Source organism: Pristis pectinata, chromosome 8 (assembly GCF_009764475.1).
Source record: "Pristis pectinata isolate sPriPec2 chromosome 8, sPriPec2.1.pri, whole genome shotgun sequence".
In the NCBI taxonomy this organism is placed as follows: Eukaryota; Metazoa; Chordata; class Chondrichthyes; order Rhinopristiformes; family Pristidae; genus Pristis; species Pristis pectinata.
This window is the reverse complement of record NC_067412.1, coordinates 55,091,411-55,118,820: the sequence shown is the minus strand read 5'-3', so window position 1 is coordinate 55,118,820 and position 27,410 is coordinate 55,091,411. Positions and strand designations below refer to the sequence as shown.

Here is a 27,410-nt window from a genome sequence, read left to right as displayed (position 1 = left end):
TTTGCTAGGAGTTTGTGGCTGATACTGTGGAAGGAGTCACTACTTAACTTTAAATCTGTCTGTTGTTCCATGTTCTTTCAGTGAACAGAAACACAAATAGTATGTTTGAACTTGACACAGCTGAGGGAGGGGCCATGAGAAAAAACACACACATGGCCAAACACTGGTCAGAGTGAGCATCTGTGGTGTTCCAAGATGTAAGTGAATATTCTGTCCCAGTGATGGATAGTGGGGCAAAATCTCACAGGATCTACCAGATGAGAGCACATTATGGATCAGTAGACTGGAAGGGAAAGGTAAAAGGTGTTACTATTCAACTCTCCAACTTTAGGTAACCCACTCTTTCTGTCTGTATCACAGCCAGCCATTTCTGCCTGTCACCATTTTGACTCTGTTTTTCTTTCTCTGTTGGTATAGTCTGGCCTGTAAGGTATAACCCACAGCCTTGCAACGGGCTACACATTACACAGACAAAGAAGCTTAAAGCTCCTATTCTAATGGCGACATTCACTCATCTGGTCTCACCCTCTCAGAGATATTCCCTTTGTCCTATCCGTCTCTCCCCCACCTTCTCTGCCACTGAAAAACTAATTTCTTTTTTTTCCCAGTTCTGATGAAGGGTTACGTTAACAGTTAACAGTTCCTCTCCCCACAGGCGCTGCCTGACCTGCTGAGTGTTTCCAGCATTTCCTGTTTTTATTTCAGATTTCCAGCACCTGCAGTTCTTTTGATCTTCATTCAGAGTTTAACGCTGAGCTGGATGGTGACAAGACTTTACCATTGCAAACACAACAGAAGCCAGTCATTTGTGACAGACATTAACATTGCTGGCAGAATAAAAGAAGTGCGTAACTCCCCCGGGGGCTCGATGCCAGAATGCAACATGTCATTTTCTTAATTGAGGAAAGATAACATGAAAATAAGCAGCAGTAACTATGCAACAGCTCCCACCGTGCTCCACTCTTCCCCTCACTCCCTTTCATCCTCCCTCTCTCTGTTCTTTTCTCCCTTTCTCCTTCAAGCTTTATGTCCCTCTCCATTTCCTCTTTTTCTTTCTCTGCCCCCTTCTCCCATCTGCCCTCTTCCCCCTCTTTCCTCTTACTCCGACACAGGAACATCTTCGAGGATTCTCAAACTTGCATCTTGCAAGTGTGGCAGATTGGGCTTTCATCCAGGGTTGGTGATAGTGAGATCTTCTCTCTCTCTTTCTCACTCTCTTTCTCCCTCTTCCCCTCTCTCTCTACCCCTCTCACCCCCCTTGCTCTCTCTCCCTTTTCTCTATCTCTCTATTTATCTATCTCTCCCCCTCTTTCTCTCCCTATCTACCTTCCTCTCTCTCACCCTTCTGCACTCTCTCCCTTTCTCTTTCCCGCCCCCTCTCTCTCTCCCTCTCTCTCTCACTGCCATTTCCAGTCCTACCTACTCCTCTTGCATTCCTTTCTTCCTCCTCTTCCTGTCTGTTAGTCACCTCTTGCTCTCCCTCTGCCCACTCTTCCCACATTGTTAATCCACCCACTTTCCACCTGTCTCTCCCTCCTTTGTTTGCTCCCTTGCCCCTAGCCCCAGCCTGCCACTTGCCACCTCTCTCTGTCTTATCAGTTCTTTGAGAAGTGTGGCTTCTTCCCTCTCATCCCTCCTCGTCTCACGTACCCTTCTTGCATTAAGCTGAGCTTAAACTCAACTCCAACCCACTTTATCTCAAGAAACTAAAGGCTTCCTTCAGCACCCTTCACTTTACAACTTTCAGTAGCCCAAGCACTCACTTGCTTCTTGCTTCTCACTTGACTCCCCATCAGGAGCATTAGATCAAAACCTCAGTGATTCACCCAACTATTCGCAGTTGTAAAAGCTGTTCAGAAATAGCCTTTCAGGAGGTCAGTGAAATCTCAGCCAATTTTTAAACAGTCAAAACTTTTGCTGGATTTAATTATTTCTTCAAATTGTTCAGTGAAATGTGATTAAGGCATTCTGCTATCATAGCAAAGTGTAGTTATAAAACCACATCCCTGTCTATTCCCTGAGACTTAATAACATCCCTTAAATGACACGTCACTGCTTTAATTAAGAGCAGGCATGGTTCAGGAGATGTCAGCACAGTGGTGTGTTTTATGAAGAACTCAACCAGAATTAATCCAGCAGAGGGGTCAGCTTCATTTTATGTGTCCAGTGCTCTCGATGCCTTGGATCACAGCATGAGTCTCCTGTAAATAAGTGCTCACACGATACTCGAGGGCAGGGGTGAGGATCATATTGGCAGAGCTGCAAATCTGCAAGATCAGCTGTCCCACCAGAACTTCCAATTGTAATGTCACACTCTGTAGCATTAGATGTCACACTATTCCATGTGTTTGATCATGGTCCAGGGAACTGTTGTCTGTCATTTTATTCCTCTGATTGATGACTGTCAGTGCAGTTCGTTCTCCCTTTGTTCCTGCGGAACCTTGTTATCTCCCTTCCTCCCTGCCACATCTAACTTCACTGTACCGGCACAGTTTCATTTGTTCCTCAGATTGGGGGGTCCTCCTCTCCCCCACTCTGGCCTTTCTCCCACAATCTCCTGGCTCTTAAACTTAGAGTCACAGAGAGATACAGCATAGAAACAGGCCCTTCCACCCACTGAGTCCATATTGACCGTCAACCACCCATTCGCACTAATCCTGCATTAATTTCATTTTTTTTTATTCTTCCCACATTCCCATAAATTCCCCCCAGATTCTACCACTCGCATACACACTATGAACAATTTAAAGTGGCAAATTAACCTACCAATCTGCACATCTTTGGGATGTTGGAGGAAACCGGAGCATCTGGGGGAAACCCCACACGTCACAGGGAGATCGTGCAGTCTCCACACAGACAGCTCCCGAGGTGAGGATCAAACCTGGGTCTCTGCCACTGTGTGGCAGTGGCTCTCCCCTCTGCACTAACATCCAGCTGTTAGCTTTGCCTCATCTGATCTGCCACTCTCTTCCACTTGGCCACATTCTGTCGAGTTGGCTTTTGACCCCTGCTTACAATTCACAGACTCAGGATGTACAAAAACACCTCACAGTTGATGAATCACTTCCAAACTGTCATGACAATTGCAGCAGCCAATTCTGTACACAGCAAGATCCCACTACCAACAATGTGACAGTGGGACTACCTGCTTCAGTTGGCTGGGTACCCCAAACTCTCCTTAAAGGTTTGCAATGGGTGGGCTGCCCAGGGAGTTTAATAAAGTTTACATACTGTCTGCTGGTGATACTCAGTGCTATTGGCAATGTTCATTAGGTACACACCAGTTGGGCGGGGAATTCTGAGGGGTTGATCTCAGGATGTCAAGTTATTACTTAAGCACAGCCAACATCTCTCAAAAGAAAGCTGGGGTCATGACAAGACAGACAGAGATGGAATGTGTGGGCCAGAGACTACAATAGATCAAAGATTACCTGTTGGTTCATTGAAGAATCCAAACCATTACCCTGCGAGGTAAAAGATATGTCTCTGCTTTTTTCCTGATCACATACATGGTTTGGAATGAAATTTCTCACTGTGTATTTATATTCGGGTAGTAACTCCTCCAGCTCACTTTCTGACTGACCCCGTGAAAGTTCACCAGAGGTAGGAAGCTGGTTGATCCAATTGTAAATCAAGCTACAATTGGATCAACCACAGTCTTACTGAGTGCTGGGGCAGGCTCAAGTGGCTGAATGGCCTATTCCTGCTCCTAATGTATATGTCTGTAAGTGTGCATGTTCTACAGTGACACGGAGGGTGTGTTCCTGTCTCCACTGTCCCCACCCTGGACTTTATATGTTAGCTCAGTTACAAGTCCTAGTCACCACTCAGTGTATGAAATTCAGCACACATTCACATTTTTCTGTAGGAGTTATTAAAAAGCAGTACTTCTGTCACACGTTCAATCACACCTTCTCTGTCACATTTCCTGTACTATGTTTTCCTGTCAGGTTTCTGTCGCATTTAATCAGCGCTAAAATTATTCCATACAAATTATTCCATGCAAATTTTTCGAACTGGATTGACACACATCAGTCTTTTTACTAACCCAGTGTCCCAGTGCAGTCCTATCCATTTTTAACATCTGACAACTATTCGTAAAGATGACATGATGGGTGTGTTTTTAATTAGTATTATTTGAGGCAGTTATTATAAATGTTTAATGCATTATCTTCCCGTTGCAATGGTTTGCCAGCCAGTGCTTCCTATGACGTGTTCCTTTGGCAATGCTCAGCAGCTCCTGTGATTGGTTCCAGTTTTCCCCTTTCGCTGTCCATCTCACTCTTCCTCCAGCAATGTTGTAGAGAGGATGGTGGGTGTGTGGGAAGCACTGAAGGAGAGATGATATATTCGATACTGGCGAAGGGATGTGGGAACAGTGTGGGCATTTGAGATTAGAACACTGCTTCTGTGAGGGGGTCAGGGCAATGTTGACTTGGGAGATGAGTAGGTGGATCACGAAGATCTCTGTGATTCAGAATCGATGTAACCCGCAGAGCATTACATTTTCAGCTGAAGTTGTGCTAATTGTGAAGCTGGGCCACCCACAGGGTCAGGAATCTGCCATCATGTCTCCCCAGTGTCGGGCACGTACCAAATGAAATCAACTGTCATTGAAAGCCCTGAGCTTCCACATCTGGGAAACAACTGTCACTGGTCATGGGGAATGAGAAGACAACCTGTTGAGTTCTGACAGGCAGCATCACAAGGCGATTCCAGTGCTCCCAGACACTCTCACATTCTGCCCACCGCTCAAACTGGCCGATCTAACTCCTGAGGAACCTGTTTAATCGGACTCTCGGTGGTCCCCTGCCTGAGGGAGAAGAGGACCCTCTCCTCCAGCCTGTTAAGGTGCTGGGCTCAAGGGCTTCCTCTCCCACCCAGGCGGCCTCCCTGTGTGTTGGTGTATGCATGTGTGTGGCTTTGTGTGTGTTGTTGTGTATATGTATTAGTGTTGAGTGCTTGTGTTGGTGTGTGGGTGCTTGTGTTTGTATGCGTGTATGCATACATGCATGCGTTGGGGTGTTTGTGTGTTTGCAACTGCCATATTTTTCAGTTCCTGCTTCGTTCTCTGTGGCTTCTTCCTCCAGGCTGGTGTCTCATTCACCAGCACTTCCCAATCCCCGTCAGAGAGCCTTGGCCCTCTCCCATTGCACTCTCCAGCCCCTCACCTCCACCTGCTCATATGGACACAGTATCTTTAAGGGCCAATGCACTAGCAGCTGGGAGAGCTTCGGTCAGGGTCTGCAAGTGCAAGGTTCAGACATCGCTCTGGGTGGACCCCACTCTAACACTGCTGCACACTTGCTGCAGTTAATTTCACAATTCCCTGGGTGAGCCAATTTGGTGCACGGACTCTGTGCAGCAACATACCTGCGTGCCCCTGAGGGTGTGATCCAACCACTGGACATGGTGGTGAATGTCCTCATTCAATGTTGTGGTTTCTGAGTAATTCTACACTTCCTACTGCATCACATGTGCTAAATTAGCATAATGCCAGGTCTCTACCACAATCCCTGTACAACCTTCCTTCCTCTCACCTACTACCGATCCACTCTGTCAAATTATGATCTGCAACGGCATGCAACGACAAACTTATCACGTCGGGATCAGCCCTCTAGTCTTGGGTACCTGGGCTTCCCCATCGTTAATCAATCTAGAGAGTACTACAATAGGTGGTATCATAGACAGTGAAGACAGTTATCAAAAATTACAGAGGAACCTTGATCAGCTTGGTAAATGGCTGAAGATTGGCAAATGGCTTTCAATTCGGATAAGTGTGAAATATTGCAATTTGGGAAGTCAAACCAGGGTAGGACTTATACAGTGAATGATTGGGTCCTGGGAAGTGTCGTGGAACAGAGGGACCTAGGAGTACAAGCACATAGTTCACTGAAAGCAGCATCACGGATAGACAGGCTGGTGAAGAAGGCATTTGGCACGCAGGCCGTCATCAGTCAGGGCATTGAGTATAGGAGTTGGGATGTTATGTTTTAGTTGTACAAGATGTTGGTGAGGCCGCACTTGGAGTATTGTGTACAGTTTTTGACGCCCTGTTATAGGAAAGGCATCATCAAACTGGAAAGAGTGTAGAGAAGATTTACAAGGATGCTGCCAGGACTCAAGGGCCTAAGTTATAGGGAGAGGTTGGGTGGTCTAGGACTTTATTCCTCTTGAGGGGTGACCTTATAGAGGTATATAAAATCATGAGGGGTATAGATAGGGTGAACGCACACAGTCATTTTCCCAGGGAAGGGGAGCTAAAAACTAGAGGGCATTGGTTTAAGGTGAGAGGTGAAAGATTTAAAAGGGACCTGAGGGGCAACTTCTTCACTCAGATGGTGGTGCGTTTATGGAATGAGCTGCATTTAACAACATTTAAAAAACATTTGGATAAGTACATGGATAGGAGGGGTTTAGAGGAATGTGGCCAAAATATGGGCAAATGGAACGAGCTTAGTGGGCACCATGATCGGCATGGACGAATTGGGCTAAAGAGCCTGTTTCCATGCTGTGTTACTCTATGATTCTATGACCAGCTGTTATTATAGACATTGGTATGTCTCTGATCCAGAAAAGGGGTCTTGTGGTAAATGTCAGGCTCATGGATATCCAGTCTGAATCTAGGAAGCAGAGGGCAAAACTGAATAAATGGTCTCTGGTGCTGTGAGGCAGCAGCCTACTAGCTGTGCCACTGTGCCACCCCAACAACTCCTGTGTCCACACTGAGACCTTTTTTCAAAATGATTTCAGGAGAAAGTTGCAGTTTATGCTCTTGCTTTTACATGCAGCTACTAACTATAGCACAGTGGTGCAGCTGGTAGAGCCGCTGCCTCACAGTGTTCAATCCTGACCTTGGATGCTATCTGTGTGGATTTTGCATGTTCTCTCTGTGACCCCGTGGGTTTCTCCTGGGTGCTCCAGTTTCCTCCCACATTCCGAAAACGTGCAGCTTAGTAGGTTAATTGGTGGCTGTAAATTGCCCCTAGTGTGTGGGTGAGTGGTAGAATCTGGGGGCAGTTGATGGAAATGTCAGGATTAACGTAGGACTGGTGTAAATGAGTGGTTGATGGTCAGCACAGACTCAGTGGGCTGAAGGACCTGTTTCCGTGCTGAATCGCTCAATGACTGTGACAAATTGCAAATACTCTCCCTGCTCCTTGAACTGTTTACCCAAGGTTTTCTGTGTTCAGTAATTCCTATCAACGCGGTAGACAAACCTAGGTCCAACTGGATAATATTTTCTTCTGGAATACTCAATACCCGGTAAAACAGTGAATTCATCAGCTGTTTGTACTGACAAAGGCTGGCAGCCGCGTGCTTGTTAACTCCCTTTTGGCTCTGAACCAGTCCCTGACCAAGGGACCAGTGTCTGGCAGTTCCTTCACACATCCCGAAGCTCCATGACATGCAGCTGAAAATGTGCTGTACCTGGGGGTGGGAGCAATGGCTGTCACAGTGCCCAGCAGTAACTTCATCCCCTGGCTTGTCCATGTGAGTTTCATTTGCGCTGCACAGTCTTTCCAGTGTAAATCTCTCACAGAGGACATCAGCAGTGGAGCAGTAAGCAGGATCCGCCTGCATTGAGATGTTCAACCTGACTGTTCACAGTGTACCCAGGTCTTCCTAACTCTGTGTCCCCTGAAACCACTCCATTTCAGGAACCAGCATTCTGCCATCTCCTTCCACCTCACCAACAGCTTTAGGTGTTCCCTGCCCACAGAGGTCAGGCTCACGGTCACTCTCAGCTTCCTGACCTCAGGACCATTCCAGGTTCTGACCTTCTATGCCACATCCCACACTTTGTTGCTCAGTGCTGCATTGGGAGGTCACCCAAATCCCAGAGTTTAGGAGAGGAAACTTCATCCACTTCCCCTTCATCCCATAGGAGGTGTAGATGACAGGGGCTTCTGCAAGAAGCTGCCTCCTGCAGGCTGCTCTTCAGTTGCCTGTCTCCTGGCTGCATGCCCCCACCTCACCCCACACTGGAGCAGCACATTCAGTCAGCAGCAATGCTCCCCTAGAACTGAATGCACAGATCACACCTGTGAGGCTAACCACTGGCAACTGCGAGAACTTTCAATAGATCAACATGCAAGTGTATGAATTAGAGGCAGGAGTAGGCCACTCGGCCCCTCAAGCCTGCCCTGCTGTTCACTGGCCCATCTGATTGGAACCTTAACTGCATTTCCGCCCACTCCCCAGTAACTGGCTTATCAAGAATTGGCCTCCCTCTGCCTTATAATATTCACAGACTCCATTTCCACTGCCCTTCGAGGAAGACAGTTCCAAAAACTCATTACTCTCTGAGAGAAAAAAAGTCACTGTGTCGCTATCTCAGTTGGGGCAACCCGTTATTTTTAGGCAGTGACCCCTAGTTGTAGATTCTCCACAGCCACCCCATCGAGACCCCTCGGGATCTAGCAGCCTCACTCTTCCAAACTCCAGCAGACATAAACCGCCAGCATTGGTCTGTGAAGTTCACAACTGAAGATCTTGCCCTTTAAGCGACTTCCACGCACAGTGCTGAGGTGAAAGCAGTTTCTACCCTCTTGCCCACGCTGGGCTCTTGTGAAATTTCCAGCACAGAACTACACCTCGGCAGGCAAATATAATCATTTCACTGGAAGTGTTTCTTACATCTCCTTGTATTGCGAACATTATCGTTATCATTAACAGTCACAAATCAACAACTTAGTGAGGAAAACAATAGAATGGCTTGCAGATCATTTCCCCAGTGACATAAATTGCCCAATTAATTCACTTGCTGGATGAATTAAAGCAGCTCGCTGAGAACTGAATGTGTACCTGTGAAAGCCACTGGGTTGGGTAGTGAAACAAACAGTTTGCTTCCACACTTAGGCTACTTAGAAAACTAGTTAGCTTTTAGATCAGTGTCTTTAATTTATTTTTATTTTCGTTTTGAGGCTGTTTGCTTTGGAATATTGAATCAAAGTGATGAGAGCTCGGCTCCATGAACAGGAGAGACTATACAGTAAGCAGAAGACAGTAACCAGGGGGCAGAGACTTAAAGTGGAAGGATGAGTGATATGTTTTCACCAGGGGTGGGGGGTATGGAACTCACTGCCTGAGAGGATGATGGAGGTAGAAACATTTGCAATGTAACTGATGAGCCTGTGAAGAGCCCAGGGCATAGGTTTGATGGGTGGAAGAGTCTCCCTCTATATCATGGGTTTGTATGGTACAAATTCAATCTATTAATGTTTGCATGTGAGTCTTTATATTAAAATATATTAGGGTATGGGATCCACAGTTGAGTAGAATCTACAGTCAGCAGTGTGGGTAATGGGGCCAACAAACAATCCTTGTCAATGCCTATTCCAGCACACACTCCCAACTCTTTCTCCACTGCATCAACGACTGCATCGGTGCAGCTTCCTGCACTGGTGCAGAACTCATCAATATCATCACTTTTTCCACCAACTTCCACCCTGCCCTCAAATTCAGCGGGACTATCTCTTACACTTCCATCTGTGTCTCCATCTCAGGAGACAAATTCAGCGGGACTATCTCTTACACTTCCATCTGTGTCTCCATCTCAGGAGACAAACTATCCAGCAAAATCCACTATAAACCTACGTACTCCCACAGCTACCTTGACTGCACCTCCTCCCACCCTGTCTCCTATAAGGACACCATCCCTTTCTCTCAGTTTCTCAGTCTTGCTGCATATGTTCTCAAGATGAAGCCTTCTGCTCTAGAACTGAAATGTCCTCCTTCTTTTGGAAGCATAGCTTCCCTTCTGCCATACTCGATGAAGCCCCCACTCACATTTCCCCCATCTCTCATCTAGTCTCATTCCCCCTCCCCAGAGAGAACAGAGATAGAGTTTCCCTGGTCTCACCTTTCACCCCACCAGCCTACACGTCCAAGGCATCACCCTCTGCCATTTTTGCCACCTCCAATGAGATCCCACCACCAGGCTGTCTATGCAGTTATCTTAACGAATCATGTGGGGAGCTTTGCCAGGGATCTATCTCCCTCTGCTGGGGATGTGTATAAGGAGGGAGCATGGTCTCAGGCATCTTATTGCCCTTTTGAGGAGAGGGTGCTGAGAGCTTTTGCAAGTCACAATCCCAGAGATGCTGAGTCAAGGAATATCTTCAAAGCTGAGAGAGATTTTGAATTTTGGGTAACTCAAAGGTTATGGAAAGCAGGCAGAAAAGGTATATTGGGCCAAGGCCAGATCAGCCATGATGTTATAGAAGAGTGGGGCAGTTTCAAAGGGCTGAGGGGCCTCATTCTGTTCTCTTTCCCATTTGCTATTAAGAATAGGGAAGTGATGCCTCTTGTTTCTGCATAAATTAATTTGTGTAGTCACACATATGTAATATTTCATTGCTCAATTAACAGCCTAACTTTCAATTTCACTTTCATTGTGTTACAAGAGTCTTCATACCTGTGGGTGCAATCACCAGGTGCAGTGTTAATGCTACACCAGGAATGAGTCTATCTGCATTTTCAAGAGTCCAGTCTCCCATCCCTGAGTAACCTCATGTTAAGTAACTAGTTAAACCCACAAGGTAGAATAATAAACTCTACCCTTTTTTTGTAAATTCCATATATTTTTACTATTTATATATAAGCCTTCATGTCATGCCTACCTGTGCCATAGCACCTAAAAGGAAGCTTCGTGAAGAAGGATTCTTGAGGAATCACAAATGGGCACAATTAATGGAAACTCGCCATCCTCATTATTTCTCTCTGGGAGCTTTTCCAGTTCTATGCATGAAACCAGCTTCCATTTCAATGAATTTGAAAGCAGAAACACAATTGATGCTCGAAACAAATTGCTGCAGCATTTTATAGCGCTTTGCCAGATTTTATCTACTCACATATTCCTGCATCTAAAATCATCAAGAGATTCAGCACAGCAGGGTGTAGATCTGCCCCTCTTGTCTGTAGAAGCTGGTGCTAAAACCAGTGGCTAGGTGTGATATCAGGATACCTTGAAAATCACAACATGAAAACACTGGGTCAGATGGGTTACTGAAAAGGAGATTCTGTCTGGTAAATGTATGTTCAGAGTGTGACTGGCAGTGTGTGGGGAAGGGATCTGGTAGACCTAGAAGTGATGACTGTCAGTGCCTGGTTGGGTTCAGAAGGCATTGGACTATGAAATTCAGGAACACACACACTCAGTGAGTCGTGCACTAGGACCTTTACTCCCTCTGTAGCTGGGTCGTCCACATCCACCTTTATCCAGGAATGAGTGCAAGAGGAATTGAGCATTGAACCAGAGCAAGTTCACTGTCAGGATCCACAATGAAACCTGCTGTCTGCATGTACTGATTCCTCCAAGCCTGTGGAGAATCCAGCAATGCCACTGCTGCTGCTAGTGGAACCATCTTCATTCAATTGTTTCTGATGACCGGGGATCCCATCGCAGGTCCACTGGAAGTAAGGAACCTCAACCAGTCGCAGGAAATAACCACACCCAGTGAGGGTACATAACCTGGTCCACTGGCATTAAGAGTCCTCGGCTCCCTGTTTCTGGCTACCTCACATTCAGCAATACTCACTTTGTGTGAAATTGAAATCACAAACACATCGCTCCTCTGCCAACCTTAAAATATTTTGAGCTGTGTTTTAGCCTGGAAGGCGTGAGCCTATTTGAGGAGTTAATAAGGTTTGATTAGAGTTCTGTTGGCTTCCTGCAGTTTATTTTGTCCGTGTTCTCTGGTGCTTATCGGAGAGAGGAATTTAATCTGTTTTATGGGTGCTGTTGAGCAGCACACTTTCAGGCACGTCTGCTGTCTGGGAATTAGACCCAACAGCAAGGCAATTAACAAAGGAACAGGCTGCTCACGTAATACTTTTGGAACTTAATGGTGATGCATGGTTAAACCTCTGGAATTGAAAGTGTTCGTTGTTTCAGGTATAATCTATTTTGCAACAACTTCTTTTATCAATTTGCTTCCTTTTAGCAGCATGGGTCTTTCATCCTGTGGATACCTGGACAAGAAGTGTGACTGAGCTATCCAACCACAGCTGCATCACAGCTGAGCTCAGACCCTTCCCTGGAGTAGTTAGCCAGGGGCTGGTGGCCAAACTCTTTTGACCCCCACTGGTCCAAAGGCACTGAAGGCACTCTTGGTGCTCACCAAGAAGGGCAAAGTGGCCCTCAGGTGTCTGGGGGAATCAGCAAGATTATCGTGCTCTTTGGACTTCACGGTTCATTGGCTGAACATCCCGTCAGCTTCAGGTTGTGACGTTTGAGTGTAAGACCACAGCCAAGTTCTGCTTCAGGACCATTTCCTCACCTGATCCTTCTCTCCTCATCCCTCAAGGTTGCCGCGCAGGTCGATAGGGTTGTGCAGAAGGCATATAGTGTGTTGGCCTTCATTAGTCGGGGTATTGAGTTCAAGAGCCACGAGGCTATGCTGCAGCTCTATAGAACTCTGGTTAGAACACACTTGGAGTATTGTGTTCTGTTCTGGTTGCCTTATTATAGGAAGGATGTGGAAGCTTTAGAGAGGGTGCAGAGAAGATTTACCAGGATGTTGCCTGGATTGGAGAGCATATCTTATGAGGATAGGTTGAGTGAGCTAGTGCTTTTCTCTTTGGAGAGAAGGACGATGAGAGGTGACTTGATAGAGGTGTACAAGATGATAAGAGGCATAGATCGAGTAGACAGTCAGAGACTTTTTCCCAGGGCGACAATGGCTAACACAAGGAGACATAATTTTAAGGTGATTGGAGGAAGATATAAGGTGGCTGTCAGGGGTAAGTTTCTTATACAGAGGGTGGTGGGTGCGTGGAACGCACTGCCTGCAGAGGTTGTGGGGGCAGATACATTAGGGACATTTAAGAGACTCTTAGATAAACACATGCATGATAGACGGGCTATGTGGGGGCTATGTGGGAGGGAAGGGTTAGATAGATCTTAGAGCAGAATAAAATGTCAGCACAACATTGTGGGCCGAAGGGCCTGTACTGTGCTGTAGTGTTCTATGTTCTATGTCCTCACGTCCAAGTACTTATTGACCCCAGCCTTGGATAGACGCAGTGGCTGAACCTCCACAGCCGGCTGAGGCAGAGAAGTCCAAAGTTGGACAACCTCTCATCTCACCTCAGTCCCAATGACCAAGCACCTATCCTGAGACCGGTCCCTGGTTTCAGGCTGTTTGGTCAAGGAACACCACCCCTCAGCAACCAATCTCTCATCCCTTTCACAATCCCAGTAGTCTCAGTGATATCACCCTCATTCTTCATAACTCTGGTGAGTTGAGGACAGGTTTTCTTAGTCACTCATCAGACAACAAGCCCTCACCACAGGAACCACTCTGCACTGACTCCATCCTCCACTGGCTTTGGAAGCTAACAGCACAGCCAGAGCTCCAGATGTGATCTCACTGAAGTTCCAGATGTGATCTCACAAGCTCCAGATGTGGTCCCACTAAAGCTCCAAATGTGGTCTCACCAATGCTCCAGATATGGCTTCACTGATGCTTTAGATGTGGTCTCACTGAACCCCTGTAACAACACCAGCAAAGCTGTCCTTTGTCACTCCAGCCCCTTGCCATTCACCTTCTCATTCTTGCTGGGTTTCGTGTTTATCCTCTGGGAGATAACTGCCTTCATTTTTCAATGGCATTAAGTCAGTGTTGCATGTCACCCTTGATGGCATTTTTACAAAGTCTCATAAAGATCACAATTTCTGGTGCCAAGGACAGCACAGTGGCACAGCTGGTAGAGCTGCTGCCTCACAGCTTCAGAGACTCGTATTCCATCCTGATCTCGGGTGCTGTCTATGTGGAGTTTGCACATTCTCCCTGTGACTGCAACCAAGGATGCATCTTAACTGGACCAGCTGATTTGTTTACTTAAGCATAGACAGCTTTTCAAGTATTTCAATTTTCACCCCTGCCATTACCTCCCATTCTACCTCTTCTGTGGTAGAGATGGGCACACTTAGTTCTACAACTATGTCTTCTACCTCTATGCAGAGATTCCCTTCTACATCCGTAAGTCTCATTTTACAACCCACTTACTACTTAATGCCCACCGAAGACTTTTGTTGTCTCCTTTATGCTAACTGCCATTCCCCAATTGGTCTCTCTCTTTGGCCATCTTATTGTCCTCTTCATTCCTCAGGGTTGATGAGAATGTGGGGAGAATTTTTAAAAATGGGATTAATGTAAATGTGTGGCCGATGGTCAGCACAGATGTGGTGGGCTGAAGGGCCTGTTTCTATGAGTCTATAAGGATCCTGGAACAATGTTGTTGGACATCCTGGAACACTGTTGGGTCTCTCTGTATAATGCTGCATTGCGTCAGTTGTCTTCTGTTAACCCATTGCAACATCTTGCAGCTATCAGCATTGACCTCACAGCAGCCACTGCAGCTGTCATCTTCCGAAGAGACATTAATAATAGTAACAGCAGCACTGATCCCATTACTCCTTAATGAACAGGTGCTACAGTGGTAGGAGAAGGAAGGGAAGGTGCTCCCTGAGCATTGAAGGGAGCTGGATAAGCTGGTGAAAGACAGTGGCTACAGGAAGAAGACCAGCTAAGCTAGGTGCTCCTGGCAGGAGTTATCAGAAAGATCTCTGGAGGGGATGATAGAGTGTGAGGGTAGACTCTGAATACCTGCACTTTGGGGAGTGAAGTTCCCCCGCCCACTCTGCCTTCTGCTGTGGGTGAAGGATGAGAAGATGAAGTCTCTTCTTGAGTATGAGGCTTCGGTGATCTCCCAATGCAGCAGTGAGCAGCAAACTGTGGGATGTGGCAGAGACAAGCACTGATGGGCTGAGCTCTCATGGACAAGCCTGGTTTCAGGTCAAGATTTTAGTTTCTCCAACTACCAAATTCTCAATTTTTTCTATATCCTTTTCTGGCTCTGTGTATCAGCCCAACATTCCCTTTCCCATTGAGCTCTGTATCATCACCCCATCTAGATGTGTTGCATTTTATCTTTTCATTGAAGTCATGATATGGATTGTAAACAGTTGGGGGACTGACACAGATTCCAACCTCACCAACCAATTACAGTCTGCTGACCTGAACAAAGACCAGTTTATTCCGACTCAATCAAATGTGACCTTAGCTACATGGATCCTTATTTCATGTCCAAGGAGCTTTAAAAATCCAGATGTAATACATCCGCTGATTCCCCCATCTTCCCTGCTAATGACATCCTCAGCAAACTTTGTCAAACATGATTTTCCTGTCATTAAACCATGTTGACTCTATGTAAACATGGTGTGATTTTTTTTGTCTTAACCTTAATCTTACTGGCGTCTTTGTAGCAATGGATGGCAGGTTAACATTATCCCTTCCTCCTTTCTGGAACAGTGGCACAACATTTGCTACCTTCCAGTTGCTTGAGATTATTCCAGAAACTAAGGTGTTTTAGATCATCTGCTCACATGTCCACCATTACTGGAGCTGTCTCCTTTGGAATTCTGGCACACAGGCCCACAGTCTCGGGATGTTCACTCTTTGAACCCTTTAGTTTCCCCATTACTTTCTCTCTAGTCATATTAACCAATGTAAGTTTCTCACTGTCATTAGACTCTGGGTATACTCTCCACCTCCCTGACACTAATACACCCTTCACAGCACAGGCAGATGTCCCAGTTTGTTTCTTTACTTCTCTTTATAATTCCTCCAGTTTTTGCCTCCAAAGGCTGCGGTTATTTTTGCTACTGTCTTCCTATAAAATCTCTTACAATCTTTTCTGAAGTTAATTTACTGATATAATTTGTCTTTATGCATCAGTTATAGAGGGGATTGGTGAAATCACATCTGAAGTACTGTGCACAGTATTGGGTTTCATTATTTAAGGAAGAATGCTTCTGCATTGGAAACAGTTTATAGAATGCTTGCTAAACTATTCCCGGACTGGATGGGTTGTCTTATGAGGAAAGGTTGTACAGGTTCGGCTTGTATCCACTGGAGTTTAGAAGCGTGAGAGGAAACTTGATTGTAACGTTTAAGATCCTGAGGGGTCTCAACAGGGTGAATGTGGAGAGGACATTTCCTGTTATGGAAAAATCTAGAACTAGGTGTCACTGTTTAAAAATAAAGGTCATCCATTTAAGAGAGAGATGAGGCTTTTTGTTTCTCTGGGTGGGTAGTGAGTCTGTATAACACTCTTCCAATAAGAATTAGAGAGATATGTGATAACCAATCCTTGAGCTTGCTACTTTTTTGGCAACACAATGAGCTTCCTTTAACATATTACTTTCCTTAACCAATGGAGTTAGCCAAAGATGCATCAATTTTCTTGTAGAATTTGTATTTCCCAATGAAAATTTAGAAATAATTTATTAAATGCTTGCCATTTTGCCATTGTTTGTTTATTAAAAAATCTGTTTCTATTCTTTAGGCACTTCATCCCTCATATCTATATAATTGACTTTATTTAAGTTCAGGACTATGGTTTCTGCTTGAAGTGTGTCCCTCTGGAATTGCATTCAAAACTACTATACTGTGATTAGTGTTCCCTGCAGGATCCCCTGCACTGAGAATACTAATTTAACCCATTCATTACATGAGATAAAACCACCTATTTCCTGTTGGAGCCATGATGTGTGCCCCAAAAAGTTGTCCTAACAGGGCCCTGTTAACAAATCCTCCAACTACTTTGGCCAATGTGGCTTTAATGTGAAGTTTAAAGTCCCTGTAGTTATGAGCTCTTTCTATTCTTGATTAACTCTCTCTCCAAACACAAGTTGAAAGATGTTTGTTCCTAAGAGGTGACCCCGAGAAGAATATCCATTTGTGAGTGGGAGGAAGGATGTTGGAAGCGATGCTTATGACTCACGCTTTTACTGAGAGTTCAATGGGATGCATTTCAATGTAACTGAAGATGCAGCAATTTAAAGATTGGACCAAAATTTTCCATGATGGTTGTTCTCCATTAATCACACAGTTTGACTCCAGGATGTAAAGTATAGGTCAAACCCATGATGATTTCAATGTCAAAGCTCCCAGCTTCTATTCCCAAACAACAGCCTGGCACAATTATTTACACTGTCAGTTTGACTTTGATTCCAGCACCCGAGTTCCTTCTCTTGTCACATGTTTGTTGACAGCTGGCAGTTAAGGCTGCCGCGGATATGGCAAACGTGCATTTATAGCATTGCCAACCCTCGCTGAGGTACCAGACTTGACATCCAGCATGTAATGAACACATTCACCCAATCCAACCTTCTGAGAGATTAATGGAGCCAGTGAGAAAAACTGTGGCAGATGGAGATCAGTGCAGGGGTGGTGAGAGAGAGAAATCATTCTTTCCTAATGGTGAGAGGTTAGCAGAGAGATTTGTGGCCAAGAAGATAAGTCAGTTGAAGCTAGTACAGTTGCAGTAAAACCAATTGCAAGCACTGGTTTTCAGCAATTTGGCTTCATTCCCTTGAGTTTAGAAGAAGGAGGGGTATCTGCCTGAGGCATTCAACGTGTTGGAAAGATATTTGGCGGAGAGTGACAAACAAAGAGAAATTCATTTAAAACTGAACCATTCTAATAAAGCAAACTTTTGCCAGAGTGTTTATTCCCCCTTGTTGTTGAAGGAGGACTGGACCTTACCTGGGCCTTTACCTTTGAGTCTGAGGAGTCCATATCTTCCAGGTCGATTTTCTGTGTTTTTAAGGGATCTGTCTCTCCACCCCTCCTCCATCTCAGGGTCAATATTCTGGGATCTGTCCATGATGTCTCTTCCCCAGCCTCCAGCACTTCCATAACAACCCCCACCTCAGCAGCCTTTCAGGTCGCCCATCCCAGCTCCCCCATTCCTATGCCTGCCCTCTGTACAGTCCCGACCTGGTGACTGTGGTGGAGAACCAAGAGCGCGGGCTGGGGTGAGGGCCAGAGATTGCAGCAGGGGTGGGAGAGAGCCAGGGACCACACTGGGGGCAGGGAAGGATGGTGATAACCAGAGCTGTACTCGGGGAAGAGGAGCAGAGGCAACAGTGGGAACAAAAACCTCAGGAGCCGTTGCCCAGCTTGAAAACTCTGGGATCTGCCCCGCACAGGTGAGCAAAAGGCTGCATTGATTATGCCACCGGGTGGATGGGGCCGGTCTGTGTGTAACCAGTGCAGGAGAAGACCCTCCCAGACAGCCATCAACCAGGCTAAACAGTCACTCCCTCCACCACCAGTGCACAGTGACTGCAATGAGCACAGTCTACAAAATGCACTGCATTTACTCATCTCAGCTACTTTGACATTACCTCCCAAACCTGTGACCTATCCCATCAAGAAGGACAAGGCAGCAGGCACATGGGATTACCACCACTTGTAGTTTCTCCCCATTAGTTGATTGAATTTTTTTGGGGAGATAACAAAGTATTGACGAGGGCAGAGCAGTACAGGTGGTTTGCACGGACTTCAGTAAGGCCCTCGACATGTTCCTTCATGGGATCCAGGGCAAGTTGGTAAATTGGATCCAAAATTAGCTTGGCAACAGGAGACTGAGGGTAGTGGTAGAGGGTTGTTTTGGTGATTGGATGCCTGTGACCTGTGGCATTCCACAGCGATTTGTAATACAGGTGATACCCTTGCTATTTGTAGTACAGGTGAATGACTTGGTGAACGCAGGTGGCATGATCAGTAAGTTTGCAGTGAAATTGTTGATAGTGTGGAGGGTTGTCTTAGGCTACAGGGTGATATCAATGTGTTGGTGAAATGTGTTGAAAAATGGCAGATGGAGTTTAATCCTGATAAATGTGAGGTGATGTATTTTGGGAGAACTAATGAGGCTAGGACACTAATGCAAATTCATAAAACCTTGGTCAGGCCTCAGCTGGAGTATAGCATGCAGTTCTGGTCACCAAGGTATAGGGAAGATGTGATATTGCTGGAAAGGGTGTAGAGTAGATTCACCAGGATGTTGTCTGGAATGGAGAGGCTAGGTCTGTTTTCCCTGGAGCAGAGTAGATTAGGAGGGGACATGATTGAGCTACATACAATTATATTGTATGGGATATAGATAGAGCAGACTGCAGGAAACTTTTCCTGATAACAGAGGTAGTGAAGACTGGAGTAGAAATATTTAGGGTAAACGGTAAGAGATTTAGAGGGGATCTGAGGGGGACCTTCTTCACCCAGAGAGTGGTGAGTACCTGGAATGCACTGCCAGAGAGAGGGTGGAAGCAGAGTTGCTGACAGCATTAAAGAGATCTCCAGATGAGCACTTGAATCACCTAGGCATAGAGTCAAGGGTCAAGTACTGGAAAATGGGACTAATACAGATGGGAGCCCACTGGTCAGTGTGGATGTGGAGGGCCGAATGGCCTGTTTCCATGTTGTATGACTCTGTGACTCTAAGTCGTAAATGTTCCTGACTTTGAAACATGTCACTGGTCTTTCATCGTCATGAGGTATAAATGCTGGTACTCCCTCCCCAACAGAACCACCTCCCTGTGGATGGTTAGGGATGGTGATAAACACTGGGCTTGCACTGAAGCCTGGACCTTTTAAACCAATACAAAAAATTTAGACAGCAACCTGCCTCAGAATGCCAGAACGTAGCTTACTCAAACACATGTGCTTTGTCTCCCTGATGAATGATACCTTCCCAGTTGAAATAAGTCATCACTTGTGGCTGCCCTGGGTTGTTGTCACATGCTGGGAGTTAGATTTATGGATGAATCAGACAGGACTAAGGTTCCGAGCTGTGAGTCACACAGTGGGTGGGAGTCATGAGTTTTCAGGCTGATAGTCACCCAACCCTTTCTGAAGAAGGCCTAGGGTATACTTACCTTCATCGGCCTTGTCATAGAATATAAGAGCTGGGGTATCATTTCATAACTTTATAAAATATTGGATAGGTCACACCTGGAGTATTGTGCGCAGTCTAGGATTCTCTAGGGCAGTTTGCCACACTCTAGGAAGGGTGTGATGGTGCTGGAGGAGGTGCAGAGGAGATTCACCTGGGTGTTGCCTGGATTGCAACATTACAGTTGTGAGGAGAGACTGGGTTTGTTTTCCCTGGAGCAAAGGGGGCTGAGGGGGGACCTGATAGATATTTATAAAGTTATGAGGGGGATAGATAGGTCAGATAGTAAAATGTTTTCCCCATGATGATGGTGCCTAAACAAGAGGGCATAGGTTTAACATGAGAAGGAGGAGGTTTAGAAAGTTTCGGAGGGGGAATTTTTCACACAGAGGGTGATTGGAGTCTGGAACGTCCTGGTAGAGGCAGAGAATCTCACGACATCGAAGTAACATCGAGACAACTACTCGAGTCACCAAAGGATACAAGGCTGTGGATCTAATGTGGGTAATTGAGATTAGTGTAAGTAGGTACAATGGACATGGTGGGCAGAAGGGCCTGTTTCTGGGCATTCTGTGAGTATTGTTCCAGAAAATCTCAATTAGTTTCAGAAACTGACTTTACTTTATGAGGTGGGTTCAGAGTCTATGCAGTGCTCAGTTTATAATCATAGCACCCACTTCCTTGTTAGGAATCATTTATTGATGATAATACTAAATATGGGATCTGGGCAACTCGTACAACCAAGAGACTGCTAAAATGGGGAAGGTCAGCATTTCTGTATCCTCCTCTTCCCTCTCCCCACCCCCTGCCCCAAAAACTCATAGAATCAGAATATTTACAGCAAAGAGAGAGACTATTCGACCCATTGTGTTCTTGCTGGTCAGTAGCTGCCCAGCTAACCTCACCTCCCAGCACTGGGTCCATATTCCTGCAGGTCATGGACGGGCCTGTTCCTGTGCTGTATGACTCCATATACACACAGGTACTGCTTAAATGTGACGAGTGTCTTTGCCTCTCCCTCCCTTTCAGGCAGTGAGTACCAGATCCACACCATCTGCATGAAAACATTTCACCTCTCTTGCATTCAATCCACCAGTTATTTTAAATCTATGTCCCCTGCTTTTTGGCTCATCTGTTAAAGTGTGGGCCCCTTGTAATTAAGTCTCTTCTCTGCTTCCTCTGTTCCAAAGAAAACAACCCCAGCCTTTTGAACCTTTCCTCAGAGCCCAGGCAACATCCCGGGAAATCTCCTCTGCATCCTCTCCAATGCAATCACATCTTTCCTGAAATGTGGTGACCAGAACTGTACACAATGCTCACACTGTGGTCTAACTAGTGTCATACACAGTCCCTGCTTAAGCCCCATGCTTTCACATCCTGTGCCTTAACTAATAAATGAAAGTATGCCTAATGTCTTTTTAATCATCTCATTGAGCTATCTCTAAGGATGTGTGGATGTACACTCCAGGGTCCCGCTGCTTCTCCACATCGCTCACTGTCCTGCCATGGTCTGTCCGTTCCCTTGCCTTGTGCACCTGCCCAGCTGCATCACCTCCAGCTCTCTGCATTAAACTCCATTTCCCAACTGGCCAAACCATCAATATCTCCCTGTGATCTAAACCTTTCCTTCTCACTGGCAACCCCACAGCCAATTTTGGTAACATTTCCAAGCTTCTTCATTTCCACCCCCCCCCCCCACCCCCCCACTTTTGCCTAAACTGTTAATGTATATATTACCAAAAACAAGGGATTGATACTGAAGTCTGTGAAAGTTCACTGGGAACAGCCGTCCAGTCAAAAAACACTCAACAATCATTACCCTTTACTTCCTATCACTGAGCCAGTTTTAGATCCAATTTTCCACTGGGCTTTGACTTTATTAACTTTATTAATGTCATGCATGTACAACTTTGTCAAAAGCCTTGGTAAAATCAATGTAGACTCGCATCAAGCACCCTGCCCTCTTCAACCCTCCCTGTCAAGTCCCAAAGGAATTCAATTATGTTAGCTACAACCTTCTTCAGTCAAATCCATGCTGATTGATTAATCTGTGTCTTCCTAAGTGAAGGTTTACAACATTTAAGAAGCATCTAAACAGGCATTTAAATCACCAGGGCATAGAAGGCTACAGTTTAAATGCTGGTAAATGGGACTGGTGTACAATGGTTGGCATGGACATGATGAACTGAAGTGCCTGTTTCTGTGTCGTATGACAATGTTTATATTGTCCTTTAGAATGGATTCCAATTATTTCACCATCACCAAAGTTAAACTGACTGGCCTGTAATTACTTGGTGAATGGGCTCCCTCTCTTTCTTTCCCAGTCCAGTCCATTTCCTTATCCCAGTCCAGATGAAGGGTCTTGACCTGAAATGTCAACTGTCCATTTGCCTCCACAGATGCTGCCTGACCTGCTGACTTCCTTCAGCAGTTACTTTTTTTGCTCCAGATTCCAGTATCTTCAGCCTCTTGTGTCTCCCTCTCTTTATTTCTCTCATTATTGCTCAGTTGATCCCAGTCCCCATTGCGTGGAACACTCTCGGGTGTGCAGGGTCCATTGATTAGTACCTGGATCCAGTTGGTACGAGTGGGGTTACCCAGTAGTGTGTCCTGACACCAGGCCTTGTCCAGGACCAGGAGTCTTGCTCCTCCCTCTGCCCCATTTCTCAGTCCTTAATTCTCACTGGTGAAGGAGATTCCCAGTCACTTCCCATTCACTGAAGCCCCAACTGTGATGTTCCCCTCACTGTGCTCTTGTACCCTCAGCAATGTTCTGGGCAGTAACTCTACCAACACAAGGCCGAGCACCTTTAGCATTCGTTTCGAAAGGACCAGAATATAAAAGCAACAATGTACTGCTGAGGCTTTATAAGGCATTGGTCAGACCGCATTTAGAGTATTGTGAGCAATTTTGGGCCCTGTATCGAAGGAAAGATGTGCTAGTCCTGGAGAGGATCCAGAGGAGGTTCACAAGAATGATCCCGGGAATACAAGGCTTAACGTATGAAGAGCATTTGATGCCTCTGGGCCTGTACTCAATGGATGAGATGGGATCGAGTTCAGAAGGATGAAATGGGATCTCATTGAGACCTACAAAATACTTAAAGGTCTGGACAGAGTGGATGTGGAGAGGATGGTTCCATTAGTAGGAGAGTCTAGGATCCTAGGGAATAGCCTCAGAATAAAGGGATGTCCCCTTAAAACTGAGATGAGGAGGTATTTCTTCAGTCAGAAGGTGGTGAATCTGTGGAATATGTTGCCACAGAGAGCTGTGGAGGCCAAGTCATTGGGTGTATTTAAGGCATAGGTTCTTGATTGGTAAGGGGGTTAAAGGGTTATGGGGAGAAGGGAGAAGAATGGGGTTGAAAAAAAATCAGCCATGCTTGAATGGCGGAGCAGACTGAATGGGCCAAATGGCCTAATTCTGCTCCTGTATCTTATGGTGTTATGGTTTCTGTAGTGGCAGGTTTTATTAGTACCCATGTTGCCGGAAATCAGGCCAGTGATGTGTCCAATTTGTTGAGCATTTCCACCAATTAGTAATCTAAATAACTATAGCCAGGCTCAACTACACTCACTTCCCATTCAGAATGTGGACATGACCTTGCTTATCGAATTCAAAAGTGATCTTTGGGAAAAGCTTGCTCCCCCTGACTAGAACTGTCAGTCAATGAGAATTAAGAAAATGGTTCTGATGAAAGGTCTGAAATGCTAGTTCCGTTTCTCTCTCCATGGACACTGCCTAACCTGCTGAGTGTTTCCAGTTGGACAATAAGTCCATTGGCCAGGGTGTGGGAGGAAGTGATAGTGGAAAGGGGGAAGTTACAAATGGATAAGGAGGATGTGGTAATTAAGTTATTGGACTAATAATCCAAAGTATTGGTATTGGTTTATTATTGTCAAAGGTACTGAGATACAGTGAAAAACTTTTGCTTTGCATGCCATCCAGACAGGTCATGCCATACATAATTCCATTGAGGTAGTAAAGAGAAAACAGAATGCAGAATATAATGCTGTAGCTACAGAGAAAGTATAGTGCAAGTAGACAAATAAAGTGCAAGGACCATGACGAGGTAGATTGAGAGGTCAACAGTTCATCTTTAGCTTATGAGAGGTCCCTTCGAGAGTCTGATAACAGCTCAATAGAAGCTGTCCTTGAGTCTGGTGGTATGTGTTTTCAACCTTTTGTATCATCTCTCTGATGGGAGAGGGGAGAAGAGAGAATGACCAGGGTGGGAAGGGTCCTTGATTATGTTGCCTGCTTTTCCAAGGCAGCATGAAGTATAGATGGAGTCAGTGGAGCTATACCAATGGTGCAGAGACCCAAATTCAAATCCCAGCAGTGGAATATAACTGCCCTGGAATATGCAGCAACAATGTCTTGTCCTCTGACTAAATTGCCACAAGAAATGATCTGGTTCACTCCTGTCCTTCAGGAGGTGAAATCTTCTGTCCTTGCCCAGTCTGGCTTGTATGCAACTCCAGATCCAGCCCTTGCAGTTTATTTTGGTGTGGCTTAGCAGGACACCCAGTTGGAGAGGGCTCACCACCACCTTCTCAAGGGGTAATTAGGAATGGATAACAAATGTTGACCTTGCTGGAGATGCTTTGATCCTGAAAATGGGCACATAAAAAACAGGAGTAGGCCATCGGCCTCAGTAGCCTGCCCCTCCATTCAGTAGGGTCTTGGCATTAAAGAATGGGGCTATGTAATTTTAAACCCATCACTTTATGTTACAGGAGTACACCATCGATATCTTCTTCGCACAGACCTGGTATGACAGGAGGCTGCGTTTTAACAGCACACTGAAAGTCCTGACTTTGAACAGTAACATGGTGGGGAGAATCTGGATTCCCGATACGATATTTCGGAACTCCAAGCGGGCAGATTCCCATTGGATCACCACACCCAATCAGCTGCTGCGGATCTGGAACGATGGCAAGATTTTGTACACACTAAGGTAAAGTCACCACTTCTAGTTTGGCTTATTCCTTTTGGTGCCATTGCATGACCTGCCACCTGACTCCCAAAACGGTCACCTGATAGGTCCATCCCTATGGCATTCCACCTGCCAATGGCCATTTGTTGCCTGATTGGGCATCACACAACCTTTATCCATCTCTAATATTTTTATAGCTCACAGATATCTATGGAAATTGAAAAAAATACAATTCATTTCTATGAGTTCCTCCTGGATTTAGATTGTGCTGGTATCTTGGAGATGAATCTTCAATTTTAACAACTCTAGGCCAGTCCTAAAGATTAACCCTTCTCTGGGGTGAAGCTGCTATGAGGTAAGATTGCATTGAGGCAATAGATACTGTATGCCCACATTGTCTGATGCCCTGTCCCTATTGGCCAATCAGATCTGGAGTTGATGTTGAAGGAATATACATGACAAAGCAGCCCCCTTGATAGGCACCCCATCTACAACATTCACTCACTCCACCACTAACGCATAGTAGCAGCAGTTTGTACTATCTACAGGATACCATGCAGCAACTCACCAAGACTCCTTAGACAGCATCTTCCAAACCAACCACATCTACCAGCTAGAAGGACAAGGGGCACCACCTGGGAGTTGCCCTCCAAGCCACACACCATCCTGACTTGGAAATACATCGCCGTTCCTTCACCGTCGCTGGGTCAAAATCCTGGAACTCTCTCCCTAACGGCATTGTGGGTATACCCACACCTCAAGGACTGCAGTGGTTCAAGAAGGCAGCTCACCACCACCTTCTCAAGGGCGACTCAGGATGGGCATTAAAATGCTGGCTCAGCCTGCAAAGCCCACATCCCTTGAATGAATAAAAAAAATGCAGGCAAAGGGATCCCAGAAATCCTTTTTCAGCTGCTCACACTGCCCGCCACAATACTTGCCACTGACTGGCTATACTTTCCCTGTTCTGCCTTTTCTCTCACACTTCACCCCATGAACATCCTGCTGGTGGCCGTCCAACATTCCCAACCCCACTTTGGATAATGCCACAGCGTTTCACATAGGCCCAGACCTTCTTCCAGTGAACTATCTCACACAAGAGCCATTCCCTCAGGCTGGGCTCCTGGATCCCACAAATAATCCCACCACTGATAAACGAGTTCTTCAAATGTGTGAAACTGCAATTATTTTCTCACAACCAGGGCTCCGTTAACAAAGTACCAGAGGATTCTCGCTGCTCCTGCTTGCATGGTCAGAACCAGTACCGGTGACAGTTTGATTATTCGGTGGGTTGCAGTGTGTGTGTAATGCATCTGGTGCACTCTCCAGGGGCTCATTTGAGGGCTTAATGGTCTGGTACAATTCTCTCCCCTCGTGGCCAATAAGACACAATAGCATTTTTAATTTTGTCTGCTCCGGTTTGTCTGCTGTAGCCACTCAGCATACAGTGAGAGGTTTTCCCTCCACTTTCTCCACTCAGTGGTTCAGAAAACAGGAGCAGCCCTTTGCGCCATTCATTACCATTATGGCTAATCCTCTTGTCTCAATACCACAGTCCTGTTCTGTCCCCACTCTGTTCTCATCTTCCCCCCGTCATAGCTGAATTGGAGAGTGTGTGTAGATAAGAGGCATACAACCAGGGAGGAGTGGCAGACCTCTGTCCCAGGAACATCTCCAAGTAACTAAAGGAGAACTGAAGGCAAGAAGACCCAGCCATCCTGAATTTCCTGTCTTCCAGCCAATGTGATTCTATAATTAGTCAAAAATGCAACATTGATTCCTCTAATACAGGCCAGCACCAAGTCAGAGGAGATTCAAGTCAAGGCAGTCTTTTCGAAATTTGCTTCCAGTAAATGTAGTACTAATTTTAAAGGTGCATCAGTATCTGAAACACCTCTTATTCCATACTTATCAGAACTTGTCTGCTGTTCAAAGTCATAAGCTTAATGCCTCCCAACCATAGCCCAATGCATGCATGGAGAAATTCTTCACCCAGTCAAAGTGATGGTGCTAACAAGTGCCTGTAAAGGGAGAGTGAGGTGGAGAGATTTTGGGAAGGGGTTCAGAGCGGAGGGCCCAGACAGTTAAAGGCAGCAAGAATAAACCTTTCTGCAGAGAGCAGCCAATGGCAGAGCAGTTAAATTTGGGGGGTAATCAAGGATTCAGGGTGAGATGAATACAGTGCTCACAGGGTTGAAAAACAAAAAAACACAGATGCTGGAAATCTGGAATAATAACAGAAACTGCTTGAAACACTCAGCTATCTCCAACCTGATACGTTAACTCTGTTTCTCTCTCCTCGGATACTGCCTGACCTGCTAAGTGTTTCCAGCATTTTCTCACCCGATACGCTTGTTAGGTTGGATGAGATGACACTGATCATGAGGAGAGGCATTTGAACAGAGGACAGGTTGTAATCAGATCTTTGGGTAGCATAAAGGAGATGTGTAAATGGGATTTAGTGCGAGTGAGCAGTGTACGGATAAACTGAAGTCATGGTAGATGAGTTGAGGACATGGTAAGAGGTGACCATGTAATAAATGGTTAAAACCTAGGTTAATGCTCTTCAAGGAGTGTGTGAGAAGATACAGGGTTGATTTAAGAAATATGTTGAAAGACTGTGCTAGTCAAATTGGAAGTATTGGGGGGGAGGTGGGTAGGGGTGGGGATGTGGGGAGGAGGTGGTTGAGGTGTGGATGTGGGGATAAGGGAGGGGCAGAC

General features: G+C 45.7%; 1 protein-coding gene across 1 annotated transcript in view; it reads left to right on the top strand.

Annotated features, from left to right (window-relative positions):
* The window catches only part of LOC127573791 (gamma-aminobutyric acid receptor subunit gamma-4-like), a 107,012-nt gene that overhangs the window by 57,987 nt on the left and 21,615 nt on the right, over positions 1 to 27,410 (top strand). The window contains exon 6 of the mRNA XM_052022296.1: positions 24,490 to 24,710. Within this exon, the coding sequence (XP_051878256.1) occupies positions 24,490 to 24,710 (221 nt within the window). The remainder of the gene's footprint in view (positions 1 to 24,489; positions 24,711 to 27,410) is intronic.